The 16,802-nt window shown below is 40.7% G+C and overlaps 1 protein-coding gene across 2 annotated transcripts in view; it reads right to left on the reverse strand.

Moving 5' to 3' along the window:
• cdkal1 (CDK5 regulatory subunit associated protein 1-like 1) overlaps positions 1–16,802 on the reverse strand; it is a 195,511-nt gene that overhangs the window by 93,375 nt on the left and 85,334 nt on the right. For both annotated transcript variants that reach the window (XM_035629576.2, XM_035629575.2), the window contains exon 8: positions 15,566–15,669. In XM_035629576.2, coding sequence (XP_035485469.2) covers positions 15,566–15,669 — 104 coding nt within the window. The remainder of the gene's footprint in view (positions 1–15,565; positions 15,670–16,802) is intronic.

A 16,802-nucleotide genomic window follows, 5' to 3' on the forward strand; every position in this document is an offset into this window, starting at 1 on the left:
AACACAAACTACTAATACAAAGATTATTATGTTCAATTTCTGTAAAAGAATAACAGTCTTATATCAGTAGTTAATATCAATTCAATAGGCTGTTACATTCACTGAACCTTCATGGCCACACACGTACAGCAGGAGAGAGGGATGCAGGCGGAAGACGTGTCCCAACATGTACCAGACATGCACAGACATGTGTCCAACTGTGTATGTGTGTGTGCATGTTATGGGACAAAACAAAATTATCTTTTCCTCCTTGAAGATTTTCTTTAATCTTCATGATCAAAACGTATAACACTGCACACAGTAAAAGAAGGAAAGTGTGCATACAGTATGTTTGTGTCTTATTTATTAACAACTTTTTCATTTGTGTTAATTTTTGTTCCAAATATGTATTTTTTTCTCCTCATCTTGTAATTTTCCTTCTTACTAAACACGGGTTGAATATTTCTTGGTTTTCTTGTTACAACTCCCCCTCCATTCTCTCCTGTTCTTCTTTTATCTTTCTGTCATGTACTGCAGCCGTTTACCGGCATCTACTCTCAGGCTCTGACAGTTTGAGTTATCTGTCATCCTGTCAGTGACGTGTCGATTAAAAACTGCTTTCAATTCCCAATACTGTGCAGCATTGTCTGCTGGTGTGGGCAAGGAAGTAAGTATACAAAGTGTGGACAGATGTTGTCCATGCTAGCATCATACGGTTCCACCAATAGTTTGGTTATGTAATCATCCTGTGACCTTCCCATGTTACCTTACCTAAAACTTTGAATTCCAATGTCTGAAATGCATGCTATGGAAACCAACAACTTTTTGCATATTAATTCATCCCACTCAGAGCAATTCCACTCAGCTAAACTGAGGCTTGGCATCAAAATCTGAGGCCAGATCTCAATATGACGTACAGTGCTGTGACAGGTCTTCACAGAAAAAGTCCCTGAACTGGAATTGATCATTATAAACGGAGTCTCTCCTACATGTAAAGATTCAGCTGCTTTAAAAGACTATTTGTTTTTTCTCTATCTCTTCGCCTGCTGCACTGGAGACTGCTCACTTGAAGTTCACAGTAAACAAGGTACTCGTTTACAGATACAGGAAGTGGGGGAAAAAGGATGTTGTAATACACAAATAATGTTTGCACAGCAAATGTTATTGCGGAATAGTTGAACCATTCATGAAATCCTTTTTTAAATTTGCTTCCCATCATGAGAAAAATAAATCCACAGGAGCACAAATAGTAACCCACTTTCATGATCTGCATTTTGTGCATGCCAGCAGACAAAATATACACAATGTGTAGGTGTAGACTCATTATTTGGATTGCAAATTGGATGAAGATGTGATTGTAATAAAAGTCTCAAATGTTGCAGGTTTTAAGAAACCAACAAACAATAACTCTCAGTACAGTTGGAGAAGGAGTATGCCCTTTCAATGAATGCGTTCATTTCTACACTGCCGTAGAAAGAAATATTTAAAAATATCACACACTTATTTGAAGTGACTTTAGTCTTTTGCATTTTGTACATCCTCCAAAACAAAAGCACTTTAAATTGATGAATTGTTTTTGGCGATTGTGTTTTTGGCCTTCCTCTGTAGTGTAATGTTGCAAAAATGAATATGATCAAGACCTTGTTTTGTCAAGGTAAAATAACAATATACAACACAGCAAAAACAAAATAACACTAAGACACATTAAATCCACATCTTGTTTTTGAAGGAGGGAGATTCAAGGCTTGGACTACAATAAAAAAAAAAAGTGAAATGTTGTCAGTCTGTTCCCATCTGCAAGGAAAAATAATGCTATTGTGTCAGTGTAGTTACATCCCCTTTCAAAATGGATCTTTTCCAAGCTAAAACAAAGCCATCTCCATAGCTATTTTCAATTATCTTCTCTCTCCACACACATACACACACACACACACACACACACAATAAAATGTGCATTTCTAAGTGCCGGTTGTTGTGTCTGTGATTGTTATCACATACAATTATTATTTTTACCCTCACAAAGAAAAGCTTGTTTGTCAAGGGGCAATGCCATGTACAACCTGAAGCGCAGGGAGAGAGAGTTTGAACTCCAAGATTTAGAAGGAACATTTACTAGAGGACATATTCCGTTTCCAGCATTTGTAAAACATTTCTCTGAGCAAGTGTGTCTGTGTGTGTTTGTGTGAGTACAGTTTGTGCATGTGCATCAGCTGTCCCCCCTGTAGCCCTTTCATGTCACCCAACACCAGGGGCTCGTGACTGTGGCCACGGGCGGTCCACTATGTGAGAACTGGTTCCTGCAGGGGGTGTGAAGAGACCCCCTGATGCTATCAAAATATACGTATACCACGGGGGGACAAACACACAAACAGGCACTAAGAATGTGCGCTTGAACACACACAAACACTGTGCAGCACTGCGGATTAAACTCCCTTCTTTTTCTAGATATACACAATGAATTATTGTAATTTTTTTGTCAGTTGTGAGTGGCAACCCCCCCGTGAGGTCACCCATTGAATTTTGTGAACTGCCGCTTGGAAGTCTCTAGTTTAGCATTTTGACAAGCACCATCTTGGTGGAACCAGAAGTAGGAGCGGGGGGGGTTGTCTGACCGAGAGCTCGTCCACTGCGTGCCCACCTGCACGTGCAACCAGGCACCTATCTGTCGGTACTAGCTGTCAATCATGCTGTATCCACGCTCCAATCACTCTAAATGAGACCACAGTTAACAAAATGAACTTCACGCTGTAATGGAGAAGACTTGAAACTTCTTGAAAAGCGATTGAGACCATAAAATCATCAGGAAAATGTTAACCGACATATAATACACGTAAGCAGCAGGGTAACTCCACCACAGGAGCTACAATCGTGGTTAATAACTTACTTCTACATATCATGACACAACCTCATCATATTATGGCACATAAAACAGTAATTTACAAATGAAGGATAATTCAATGCAAATACAAATAACTGCAGGGCGAACATGTTGCTGCTGGGTGTCCCCATTCATTCAGCTACTGTAAATGAGAGATAAATGAGTTGCTGATGGTATGTGCCTTGAGAAATGAACTTTAGGGTTTAAGCCTTTTCATGAGCAATAGTTTCATTTATCCATCTGAATGCAGATTAAGTCATGCAACACCAGACAGCAAACTCAGTGAGAGGAAAAAAGAAAAGTACACTGGTTAATGAAGGACAGAGGAGTAAAACACAGACACTGAGATTGCAAGAAAAGATGAGAAATCAAGTGAGCAAATAATACGGAAAGACTAAAAGGAGACTGATTAGGACAAAGGGGTGATTAAGTGAGAGAAGTATACGGAAAGGAAGGGCTAGGAAAATTGATCTGAACCGTAATAGAAAAGATAAGCATGCGAGAGAGATGGAATTGACTGAAAATGAGGGCAGATCAAAGGAGGGGAAGCTGTAATGAAAGAGGGAGAGACAGAGGGAGAGCAGTGCGAGGAAAGAAGAGCAAAGGACTGAAAGACAGAACCATCATGGGGAGTGGAGTGATGGAATGGATGCAGACGGGAAAACAGACAAACACCAGAGTGGGATAATGTTATATAGACTAAGGAAGGACCAAAGCATCTCAGTATCTGTTTGGCTTTCAATTGCAGTTAGTCTGTTTTCAAGACTACATTCATGAAAAACAGGAAAAAAAACACTTGCTCAATAAAGTTATAAGAATAAAAGAATAATAACTAAAAAAGAAGGATTCGGCCACATATCGGGACCTAGTCATGATATCTTGAAACAATGTACAACTGCCGTGTCCTTCCCTTCTCTTTGTGGCACTTTTCAGTCTCGCTCCTCTGGCTTTCATTAGTCTGCCTTGTTTGAGTTGGCTCTCTTTTACAGGTAATGAGTTGTGTTGATCACAACATTGATGTAAGGTTCAAGTTAATTACAGGTGGAGTAACCAATTAATTGTGATGTGTGTGTTAAGTGGGTGTGCATGTGTGGGGTTTAACAGATAGGAGACCGGTACCTCAGGAAACTGAGTGAAAATGAGTTCACCTTTTACCAGGATGATAGACTATTATATGGGACAAATATAATTAATTGTCTTTGAATCATAAATACATGTGATAATGAACTTGTTAAATGTGTTGTCTTTTAAGAGTTCAAGGTGGCTGATGTTACTTGCCATGGAAATAGTGGAAATGAAGCCGTTTTCTCTACAAATACAATTGTCCATTGTTTTGTAATAAGAATAATGTGAACTAGTCCATATGAAATTTGACAAGGGAGCCTCGAACCCACTTTGTAACTGCTTACATAACACAGTAGTACACTGTGTAAATATCCAGTCAACAACAAGAGTTGCTCATCAATCTTTTTATATTAACAAGTGACTGTGTAAAAGTAAAGGTCTCTTGTTTTGCAACACTGATCATTTTAGCACATTTCCTCTCCTCTGGTTTTGTTTTACATCAGACAACATTTACAACATTCATCTTGCTGATGAAGAAAGTGGAGCATTTAGTGGCTAAAGAGCCACATATTTCCCTCAGGAGTTGGTGGAGACAAAAACACAGGTAAAAGGAGTAAATAATAGGAGAAATACACTTGATATTTTTGTATATTTTCATTTTTATATTTTGTATGTTTACATATTTTTCATTGATATTTTTGATATTATATATGTATATTTTTTATGTTTATGATTGCATGCTGCTTATTATATAAGCTGCTGGATGTCTTAAGATAGTAGTTTGGAGCTCGTTCTACTGCTACATGACCAATAAGATTATTTTTTTATGAAAGATAACTGTACTTGCATATTCCAGAAAAAGGGTTTGATGGAAATAAAGGCTGTTGGCACGTTGGCAAACAGGCTTCTCTCCACTTGATAACTGTACAAATTAAACCTTTTGGTTGAAAAAGTATATCTGTAGAGGTGATACAACATTCATTTGAGGTCAGGCTGATTGTCAAGGCAAACACCAAAAGTTATTACACTGCACTACTCAGGGCCACTTAATACCCAACTGTACATTTGATTATCTATCTTTCACTGATCTAATGCAGTCTCCCGACTCAGAAATCCACATGACTGAAAAATGGCACATGGCAGAAACTTTAATCCCTGCAGGTATCTAAAGGGCTTTGGTTTCGTGGCACTGCCAAAAAGCTGAAAGGGTTCAAACAAGGGACTGTGTAGATTAAACGGCCCAATTAATCTCTCCTTCACCACCCGCGCGAGCTCCACGTCTAGACTTCAAAGCAGACACAAACTTGAGGACTTGAGCCACTTGTACATTTTTTTTTCCTTACGCATGTGTGTGTGTGTGTGTGTGTGTGTGTGTGTGTGTGTGTGTGTGTGTGTGTGTGTGTGTGTGTCTACCTCATGACTCAGAGGCTTGTGGAAACAACCTTCTAGTCATGTAGTCTGTTACATGTGAGAGTGGAGTGACAGGTTATGAACCAGGAAGCAAATGCTTCCTTTTAGAGGACATGAAAAATCAAATATAAATACATATTAATTACATAAAAAAATGGTAAAACTCAACAACAAAAAAAAGATAAAGGTTTTTACCCTGGAAAACGTCTCACTGGAGATAGAATCTGGTGCAATGAGTCCGACCCGTTAGAACATGTCAGTGTCCTTGTTTTGACGGGAAGATGTGGGGAAATTTTTAACAATGACAAACTTTCAGAGAATTAGCCAGAAAAAAGGAAGCAAAATGCGTCATATGAAGAAACAATGGTCACTTGATTAGATCAGCAGATTTCAATATAAGGTTATATCACCTTAAACTGACAATAACAATATCGAAGCTAAGGTAGTGGGGTTTTTTTTTATCAGCCTCCAGAGGAATCTGGGTTTGGACACAAAAGAGGATCACCTGAGGATTGAAGTGGGGTTTTCCCAAAATAACTGTGAAAGCTGTTTCTTTGAGTTGGCATACACTAAGATAACAGACGACAGTATCATTTTTTTTTTTTACATTTTTCTGACTCACAGACTAACAAGGAGGAAGTTGGTATGTAAACAACAGAGCAGTGGTGTGCTCAACAGCTTGGGGAAGGGAACATACAAATACACAAACATACACAGCAGCGTTTTGGGTGGAAAAACTAAAAGCCAAATGTGAGTCAGAGGACTTACAGCAGTTAAACATTTTAACAGGCAAAAGCCAACCCTTGGTGTGTGTGTGTGTGTGTGTGTGTGTGTGTGTGTGTGTGTTCGAATGAGAGAGATTGTGTTCAAAAACCTGAGACAAAAACAAGGCCAGCAAGCCAAGCGCATGGTCTGAGTCTTAATCTAAGTGTCTTACTGCCACCTATTGACTGGATGTGTAACTGCGCTCCCCTCCCCCACAGTGTTGTTCTGCAGCAAAACACAGTTGGGTAGAGGGGCAACGGGAACAAGGAAATGTGTCATGAAAGGAAAGATAAGTGAGAAAAGAGAAAAAAAAGATATAAATTGGGCGTAAAAAATGATACCACCGTAAAAAACAACCTAACAATTCATAATACATTTGAGAGGAGCATGTTTCTTTTCTTTTTGCTTTAACACAGTGTACTGCCTTAAATATCCCAAATACAGTTGTTGCATTTGCTTGCAATACTAACAACTGAGCTGAAAACACTCTCACAATGTGAGAAGTCCCATATAAAATCATTAAGACATATTTTAGTAGCACTTCTTTGTATTTCACACAGTTTATAGATAATGGATTAAGTAAGTACATACTTCACCTCAGTCTACTTTACTGTAGTAAAAACTGAGTCTGTATGAAGCTCATGTGAAAATTACAGGGTAGAAAACATTTCAAAAGCATCACTACAGTAACATACAGCTGTAAAACTGTACATACAGCGTCAGCTGGATTGCACATGAAGCAGTAAAACAGAACATGGAACATCTAGAACCAAGCAGTATAACGGAAACGAAGCAGTACCATTAAAATGTGGGTGTTAATCCAACGTTCAAAAACATTTTGATATGGTGTAATGAAGTAGGAGAGGTGTAGACAAGTTCACAGAGGACAGAGCAGATGGTGTCTGCTGGACTTACACAATCTCTCACACACACACACACACACACACACACACACACACACACACACACACACACACACACACACACACACACACACACACACACACACACACACACACACACACACACACACACACACACACACACAGACACACACACACACACACACAGACACACACACAGACACACACACACACACACACACACTCTGGTGACATAATAGCGCCATGCCAGGTGTGCAGTTGGTGGCCGGCAGTCTGGCACTGACTGTGAGTTGTGCAAGTGCACGCGCGCGGTTGTGTGTGTCCCGTGCTCTCTTTGTGTGAAAGGGGCCCCCTATTCACTGGTCGCTGCTGCCAGCTTGGCACTAAATCACAGGACGAGACGGTACATGCGCGCGCGCGCACGCGTGCGCACACGCACACGCACGCACACACACACACACACACACACACACACACACACACACACACACACACACACACACACACACACACACACACACACACACACACACACACACACACACACACACACACACACACACACACACACACACACACACAGGGCCGCACGTGCATGCACACACACCACCCTCTGTTGTCTTTTTGTCTGTCCCGTGAAGAGAATGAAAAGAGGTCAAACAGGAAGACAGAGCGGAGAGGGAAATGACGGACGATTGTGCGTTAGTTCAACTTTAAGAGCAAAAGACAAAGAAAACCAACAGCACTTAATATGTTACAAGAAAAAAAAACGCTGTTTTCTCTCCCTCTCACACACATACACACGTACACGCACACACACACGCACACTCTCTCTCTCTCTCTCTCGCTCACTCTCAGCATCATGGCCATGAATAATGAGTATCGGCAGAGGTGAGACAGCAGCTGGGTTGTCCAAACCTTGCCTGAAGAGACTGCCCGAGGAAAGTGTGTGTGTGTGTGTGTGTGTACTTTATATTATAGTGTACAGTGTGAGTAAACGTGCTTAAATCCAGATAAGTAGCATTTACCAAACAGCCAGGCGTCTGGCTCTGCATTAAACTACAGACAATAATGACACAACCAATGAAATATTTACACCGAGACAAAGAGTGAGAGAGAGAGGCATTATCAAGCAGCACAAGCTGAAGGCTTTACTCTTTGTTGATTGTGGCTACACTGAGGGAGAAACCTGCACACAACAGTCACTTGGACGCAGCTGTGACTACACCACTGACAGGGATAAGGTACGTCACCCACTCAACACATCCTGGCAGTTAATGTGCCTGTTGATGAGCACAATATGGTGTGAACAAGCCAGCACACGGTAAGAATCACACCAAGCTGGGATCGTATAGGCTCTTGGCTCAGTGTCTCCTGTTCGACACTTGTTTCATATAATCATGCTGCAGAAACAAACCAAAACTTCATAATCTAACAGGTACAGGAGCTCTTACTGTTTTCAAGTTCACCTTTCAGCGACACGCGTCACTCATCCGGTGTTCAGAGTTTGTACAGTGTAAGAGGAAAGGCAATCTTAAACCGTATTGGTGTTGTGCTTCACCCTCTTAACTAAACTGAGAAATGAAACCCCGGGATGCAGTGCTATGAAATTGATGGTTACCATACCATGAATATTTGCTTTTTATGGGTATTGGGGAAAATAAATGCAACTGAATGGAGAATCTACCCTGTATGTAAACATCTCCTTTCCTCCTCTCCTGGCTGTCAACGACCAACACAAGCAGCAGAGAAACTGGCAAAAAGAGGCAGGACTGATATCACAACAACCCCCCCTGTAAAAAAAAGAAATGAAAATCAGCAGCGTGGGATTCCTTTGGATACCCAAAAAAGGAACATTATCGTCCAGGACAAATATCCAGCTGCATAATAAGCGGATGTAAAGGCTGGCTGCCTGAGGAGGAGACACATCAAACATGTTCACACATCTCTGAGAACACCATCCTTCCGTGCAGATCAAAGTATGTGTTCCGTTCATAACTTTCATCTCCAACCCCCCCAAAAAACGTGTTAACATTTAAATGTTGATCATAAAATGCAGTATCGAAATCATTTTCCACATGCTGGCTCCAGGAAAACATCTGCCTTGTCTGTCCGTTAGGCAGAAACATACGGAGCCTGGTCTGACCCCATGAAACTTCCCCCAGCTCACATAAGTGAGTCTCTGTGCGAGTTACAGGTACAGACTGGATCAGTCGGGTTCACATTGTCAGTAACTTGGCAACAGTATTGATCATTGTTTAGAGAAGCTGTGATGGCCTTTCTGACCATTAATAGATTATTTTACATTACAGTGAGGTATCAATACGTTCACTTGACTAAAAAACAATGATATTTCCTGAATTGTGACTGATGATGCTTAAAGGCCTCAAAATAAATGTTCTGAAATGTGGTATACTGTGAAACTGTGATATTTTATGGGGCAGTTTTCATCTTCTGAAAATCTCACAATGTCGCAGCTGCGATTTATAAAACTGCACAACAATACTTAAACTACTTAAGTCAAGAAACTTATTGAAACCCCATGATGCTTCAGTGGTGATACAGAGTAGGTTTGAACCTGACCCGCTTCCGAGGGCAGAAAAATACATGACAAAACTTCTGTCCGGCTGAAAAAACAGGACACTGCAGGAGATTCAGAAAAATCTATTTGTAGCTTCTCCATGAGAGCTTTCCCAGAGGATAATGAATTTGACTTAGACACACACACACACACACACACACACACACACAGACAGAGGAAATTTGCATTAGTGCTTGCTTGCTCAGCGGTTTTCCAAAGTCTTTCCAATAGTAGGCACTTTGATGGTAGTGACTCAACTATGATCAATGTGCCCCTATCAATATTTAGTCTCTCTGCTCCTCAGACTGTATCTCTATTGCCGTATCTCAATCAATAAGACACAAATTAGAGGCATGTTTTTTTTCTTTTCTTTTAATCTCATTGCCTCCATCTATTTTACCTGAATGACTTCAAAGCATACAATTTCAATGTGTTCTTCAATCTACAGAGAGAAAAAACATACTGATATCATAAATAGTAACCAAACACACACACTCTCGCATGCTCACTGCTTCGACGTTGTAAATGCTTCCTGCTCTCAACACTCCACAGCCCCTTTTCTCTGCTGAAGGCTGACTGTCACCACAAGGCTCATTTGGCTTTCTTGTAATCTGATCCAAGGTGTAATTTAAATGCAGCCCACTTAACTTTAACTTCAACACCCAACCTGGAGCCGCTGACCCATAGAAGATTGTTCCTGGCAAACTTTGGCGGCGTCGTCTGCCCATGTGTCACATGGCTGCGGCGGCGGAGGTAAACGGGAGCTGACACCTGTCACAGATGTTGGAGCGAGCCAACAAGCAGGCCCACATATCTGTCTATCTGTGGCCATCCGTCATATGTCATCCAGATGGAGCCAGGGAGCAGAGCAGTGTCATTTCTGCTAATATCTGTGTTCAACACTGATGCCATCAGTCATGTGGAAACGAGAGAAAAAGCAGCTCATATCTGTGAATATTAGAAAGTATATTTGCTTTTGAGTCATGATGTTTAAAGCAAAAGAATTGACTTGATGTTTAAGTTAACCAGATAAGTAAGTATTTGATTATATTGTCAGCCTCATGTCCAGAATCCAGGCAACACCATAGTATTTTTCTTTGGTTTTGTGTTGAATATATTGCATTAAATTATATTTTTTTTGCACAAGAAAGAAAAGCTGCAGTTGTCAGCTTGAGAAAGAAAAAAAGGAACACTGGTGACACAAGGTTTCAGTTATGTGCTGTCACATGCCAGCACTCTCTACAGCCCAAAAACATTAAAGCTGTGTCGTGATTGCTCAGACGCATGTCAAACATTAATGTAGTGTGTCGTGTGGGAGTGATAGCAGTGCGTCTGTATCTATGGAGCGTCACATCCCGTTTTAGACAGGGCCGTTTCAAAAACACCCTGCTGACAGTTTAAAATGACAAGGCGACAGCCACAGTGGGGGTTTGAAGACCACAACAAAAATAGAGTTCTCCCTCAGTCTGTCTGACTGGCCCCTCGTCTCCTGTCACATCTCTCAGGCGCAGCCACCATGTTTACGGCACAGGGGTATCTGTGCGTTCCACAAGTCTTCGTCTTTTTTTTAAGCTGCTTTTAATGTACCCTCGAAGAGAGTGAAAGAGAAAAAACAGCCAATTTCCATATTAACACAATAAAATCTTGGGAGACGAACAGTCACTGGCTTGTTGGCAGACTGTAGGTAGGTGGAGGATGTTTACTCTCCAGAAATGCTCACACAGAAGAATATGATTAAGTTATCTATTTCAGTATGAATGGAAAAAGTGACTTAATTGTGCTTTGTGAAAAATGAGATGTGATTTTAGTTATACCTGATTAGATTTTACCTTCACTGTTCTGTCCTTGGCTGTAGATGGACAGGTTTGACTGCAGACAGGCCTCACGTCCCCGAGTCAACCCTGCTAGCTTGATTAATGCACTGACCAGGGGATAAGTCATTGAAAGACCTTCTCTAAATCAGTAAACATAAAATGCAATCAAACACAAAAACAGTTTTGGTCAGAACAAGAAAGTTCCCATGTAAGGGAAATGGGAATTCTGCCCATATGTTTTCACAACTTGAAGATTACTGTGACTAATAAAGCAAATGTTTTAATAGAAACACTAATTGCGGCTACTGCTGATCTACAAGACAGAGGAGCAACAGCAGGTTAAGTAAGGAAGAAAAAGACCAGGAGAAAGGCCAGAGAGATTTTTTTACATTTACAGACGGAGACATTAGAAGAATCACTGGTTTGTGGGCAGACGGCTGGTGGACGTAGGTTGTTAACCTTCCATCTGCTGAACTCCCCTCACAGAGAATACTGCCATCTCTAAAAGTGCTCACCCAGAAGAATATGATTAAATATTTCTCTACTTCTGGCTGTTTTACACACACCTACATATACAGATACACACTTCTGAGAAAACACATACACACACATACACACCAACCCACGCACAAACGCAGTGTCCCAGTCTCTGTCAGACACACAAAACGAGGCATATAGCCCCCCACACTCTCTCAAACACATACACAACCTTGTCATTTCCTATGACATCCCCAGCCTCCATTACCTGCATACATTAACAAACCTCTCTGATGTTAAAAATTATCCATTCATACATTTGAATAATTCAGATTATTTTAAAAGCTGTGCACTCACTCACTTTCTCTTTTATTTCCAGATGGAAAGAGAGCTATTTACCTCAAATCGCATTTGAATAAATCCCATAAATCCCTTCAAAGTTCCAGGAGATAAACCAATCAAATACCCCCAAATGCAGGATGACTGCCCAATCAAACTGAGCATTCATACTTGCAGTCCTTTTTTTTATAATTTAAAAGACATCGAATAGCAAATCAAATTGCACGGCCTGTTTGTGAGGCTCAATTTGTCTGAGATAAGAAAAAGGTGACTAAGAGAGAGGGAGAGAGAACGAAGGGCAGTGCTGCTCTGCCATAATGCAATTCCAAACCTAATAAAAATATTTGACAGAGTAAACAGCGTGCCTTTGGTTCATAAATGTGGCAGATGATTCTATTTGTTGAACAGAGGAGAAATATATTATATGTGACACACAAAAAATATATATTAGATGGCCCATTCCCAATTATTCCTCAGATGAAACTTGCTTATCACATTTGCCAGTGTGTGTGTAGGGGTGTGTGTGTGTGTGCGTGGGACACAATTATAACATGGTCAACAAGACTCGGGAAAATAGGTTGGAGAACAGTGTCTCTTTCTGTGGGCATTGCGCATTAAACATGTATGTGTTTGTTTACATGAGATGATAGACTTGCAAACAAAACAAAAATAAGGACAGAAAAAGAAGTTTGTGTTTGTATGGCGTCACGAAGATGTGGAGATTTGTTTTACAGGTTCACTAACTGAAAGTTAAATGCTGTTTGATTCTGTCTGTCTCCACCACAGAGAACAGTGGATAGACAGTGAAACCTCATCTCACTCCTCCCGTTATCCACCTCTGTCTCTTTTTCATTCCAACTGTCTGTAAATCATGAGAGAAGCTAACCTCCAGCTTCCCCTTTCTGTTTTGAAAACAAGTAACCGTCTCTGACACTTATGCTTCCTGTGTTTTAACGAATTGCACACACGCACACGCACGCACACACACAAACACAAATTTATAGCTGACCTCTAAACTGAAGTTTCTGCTGTGTATTCTACTACCTGTGTTAACCTTTACCAATGTGTAAGTGTTAATTACAAGTTTTTAAGTTTTCTTTGAGTACATTTTGGTTTTCGGAACTGATTCATCCACTGAGGCTGTAACCATTGAGTTTTACTTGAATTTGTTTTTGTGGCAATTTTGAAACACGCAGCACAGAGGGCAAATATTTACATGACAGGACAGTAATACAGGTACTGTGATATGAGTCCCAAAACACACTTCATGTCAGCAGGTGTTACACATTGAACTTCTCTCAAACAAGTTTAAAGGGTAGGTGTCTCTTCAACCTGTACTGTCACCGACATCTCTCTCACTGTCACACACACACACACACACACACACACACACACACACACACACACACACACACACACACACACACACACACACACACACACACACACACACACACACACACACACACACACACACACACACACACACACACACACACACACACACACCTAAGTTCAAGCAGCTGGTGAGTTTGCCCTTGACTGCCCACCCCCGGGCACTGCAGTGGTATGGATGCAGCTGTTTTAAAAGGTTCTGGAAGGGATTTTGAAAAAAAAAAAAAAAGCAATGTCCTGTCAAGGGTATACTCTCACTTTTCATTAGCCTGATATAAACAGACAACAGGACTGACTTCAAAATTCCTGACTCCTTATTCATGTCAGTGGGACCATGCTTTTGTATAATCCTGTCACAAACTAATTCAAACCTCTATCCAGCAACTGTACATCTGTTAACCCCTCCCTCTAGACATCAGGTTTTGTTTCAGTTTCATTCGGATACCCGTATGAACACATCCGCAGTTTATTGTGTATTTTGGACACAGTGCTGTCGTCAGTCTGAACACAGCCTGAAGCCGCAACAGAAACAACATGGCGACCACATGCCATGCAAATCGTGACTTTTAAAAGTATGATAGGAGAGCCAGCATAAAAAAAAAGAGTAATGTGAATTTCCTCTTGTAACATTTACCATTAAAAAAGTATGCTGCACATCAGCTGACCGGGTTACACTACTGTCCAACAAGTGTAGGTTATGCACTGAGAGTAAGATAAAGAAGGCGTCTTAATCAAATGGGATACTTGCACAAATGGAGGCATGTTGCTAGATCCTTGTTGTAAAAGATAAATGTCTGTATTCCCATGAACAGTGAGATCTTCAAAAGGAGCAGAGAGAGGAAATGTATTATTTTAAGTAGCATTTGTTCATTGTAAGCTGTTGCTCCTGTATTAGCAGTGTTAGGTTTTTACATTCTCTATGAATAAGCACATTCAAGTTGCAGAATAAGGAATTACTTAACTTATCTTTGAGATTAGCTGACATAAATGTCCATGTCTTTGATAGCTCTCAGGAACGAGGTAAACAAGCTGTGATTAGATCAGCATTTGAAACCAAGCGTTCATGGTTAAAGTCTCCGGTTGAAATGCATTTAAATTATGTGCATGAGCAATGAAATGTTAATAGGATGAGACAATTGACCTGAGGTTATTATTCTCTGGGCATGACGTTCCCAAACGCAGCATCTGACATGAATTAGGCGAGCAGGTTTTGAGAGGGAAAGAGGGGAGATGATGTGAATGGGTTGCAAAGGATATTAACATGGATCTGGTGTATTATTTTCTGTCTCTGCTTACACAGGTGTAATACACAGATTTTAGACTCAAAATCAGACTGATTTGATTTCAAAAATCCAACCAGCAATGCCAATCCAAATATCATGAAAATAATACATGATATAAAGTAGTGGAAGTGAGGTTTGTTTTATCGAAGTGCAGATTTGCCCTTGACTGACCCGCCTGGGGCTCTAATAGACTCACGGCCTGCTGTGCAGTTGGGGTTTCTGGGAGTCTTCTCTCAAGGAACAGATGCCAGGGCACAACAGCTGTTCATCTGGCATCGGTACTAGAGCCAACTGGCCGGACCCTCTACCCAAGAACAAAAACATCAACATGTGCTACTAAAGCCTCCCCCTTAACAGGACAGACACACATACACACAGACACCTTTCAGTGCAACACAAACAAACACGGTGACTTACAAGTGACATAAAACTTGGAAACTTAAATGGCAACAGCACCGAGAAACGCATTTAATCACAGGTATACCACTGTGCACCTTCAATCATCCAAAACTAACACTTCCAGTTCCACAGCATAGAAGTCAAATAAATTGATCACTATTGATCAATTAATCACTGGGCATCCTGTGCTTATCTTATGACAGGAGATTTTGCAATGATGCAGCATATCAACACCTAATTTCACAGACGTGTGTGTGTGAGAGGGGGAGAGAGAGAGAGAGAGATAATGTACTCACCCTGGAATGACTGCCTGGCTCTTTCCACTAGCTCCTCAATGGGATAACTGGCCAGGTCTCCTCTGGCATGCTTAGTTTTACAGTAGGTACATGCATTCAGACACCTGGACAGACAGAGGGAAAAAGAGAGAAGAGAGACAGGGATGGATGTTTATTTTTATTTTTAACAGTTTAAATAAAACAGAGCAATATTCTTTAACAAATGACAAGTCACATGTCTATAAAATTTAACACACGGCAAAGGAAGCTATCATGGTGAAGTGGGTATGGGGTGACCAACTCTTAATTTCAATACAGAAATCATTCATTTCTGAGGTTGTAACTTTGGAGAAACTGGGATGTTGCATCAATGGAAAGATTCATGTTTTTGAGACCATTTGAGCTGCTGGGAATCAAATATGACCTGCTGCATTCAAGTGGATAACAGTGGTGATCTGAAGTGGAAGAGCTGAATTTGTCAAAAAATACAACACACATGCATTGTATTGTATCTTCCGTTGATGCAAAGGCATTCAAACCAGCTAATATTCCACAAAGATGTGAACAATTGCAATGGGGGTTTTATTCACAGTGCATGTGCTACAAACAATTGATAGTTTGTTCCTGATTATTAATTTGTGTGTGATAAAACTACTGAGTTGAACATTGTAAATGATTAACAAGATACCGTCTCAAAAGTGCCTAAATGAGTCAGTAACATGGTCACTTGAACCGACTGAACTGAGCTGTGGAAACACAACAACAGCTCAGTGATTGTGCAGATAAACACGAGGGACTCGATAATGAAATCTACTCCTGCACATGGAGAAGAGAGCGGGGAGTCAAAATGTCCCCTTCTCTGCTAAACCTTTTATCAGGACTCCAGCAAGCTAGGACATAACCGTGGACAGCTGTCTCTCTGAGCGCCACAAGCAGTGGCACGATCACATAATAGATGAGGCTATTCATTCAAATGGACTGTGAAAGGCAAGGGGGCAAGAGTATGGTGCATGGAAATTAAAATAAGAAACCAAATGGAAAGGAAGGAGAATCACTCCCACTGACCAGATCCAGAAGCCCTGCATGTCATTAACTGTGGAGCAGACTTTATTAAGGATGAAAGGGGCTTTTCTTCTCAAGTTGTCTGTAAATCACAATTGAAAAGAAGAAGGAAGGCCAGTGTCGAGAGCAACTTTGATATTTACTCTTTTAGTCTTCTGTTTCTGACCTCTATTGTTTCATACTGGTTTAAAAATAC

The sequence above is a fragment of the Scophthalmus maximus genome, chromosome 1 (assembly GCF_022379125.1).
Source record: "Scophthalmus maximus strain ysfricsl-2021 chromosome 1, ASM2237912v1, whole genome shotgun sequence".
In the NCBI taxonomy this organism is placed as follows: domain Eukaryota; kingdom Metazoa; phylum Chordata; class Actinopteri; order Pleuronectiformes; family Scophthalmidae; genus Scophthalmus; species Scophthalmus maximus.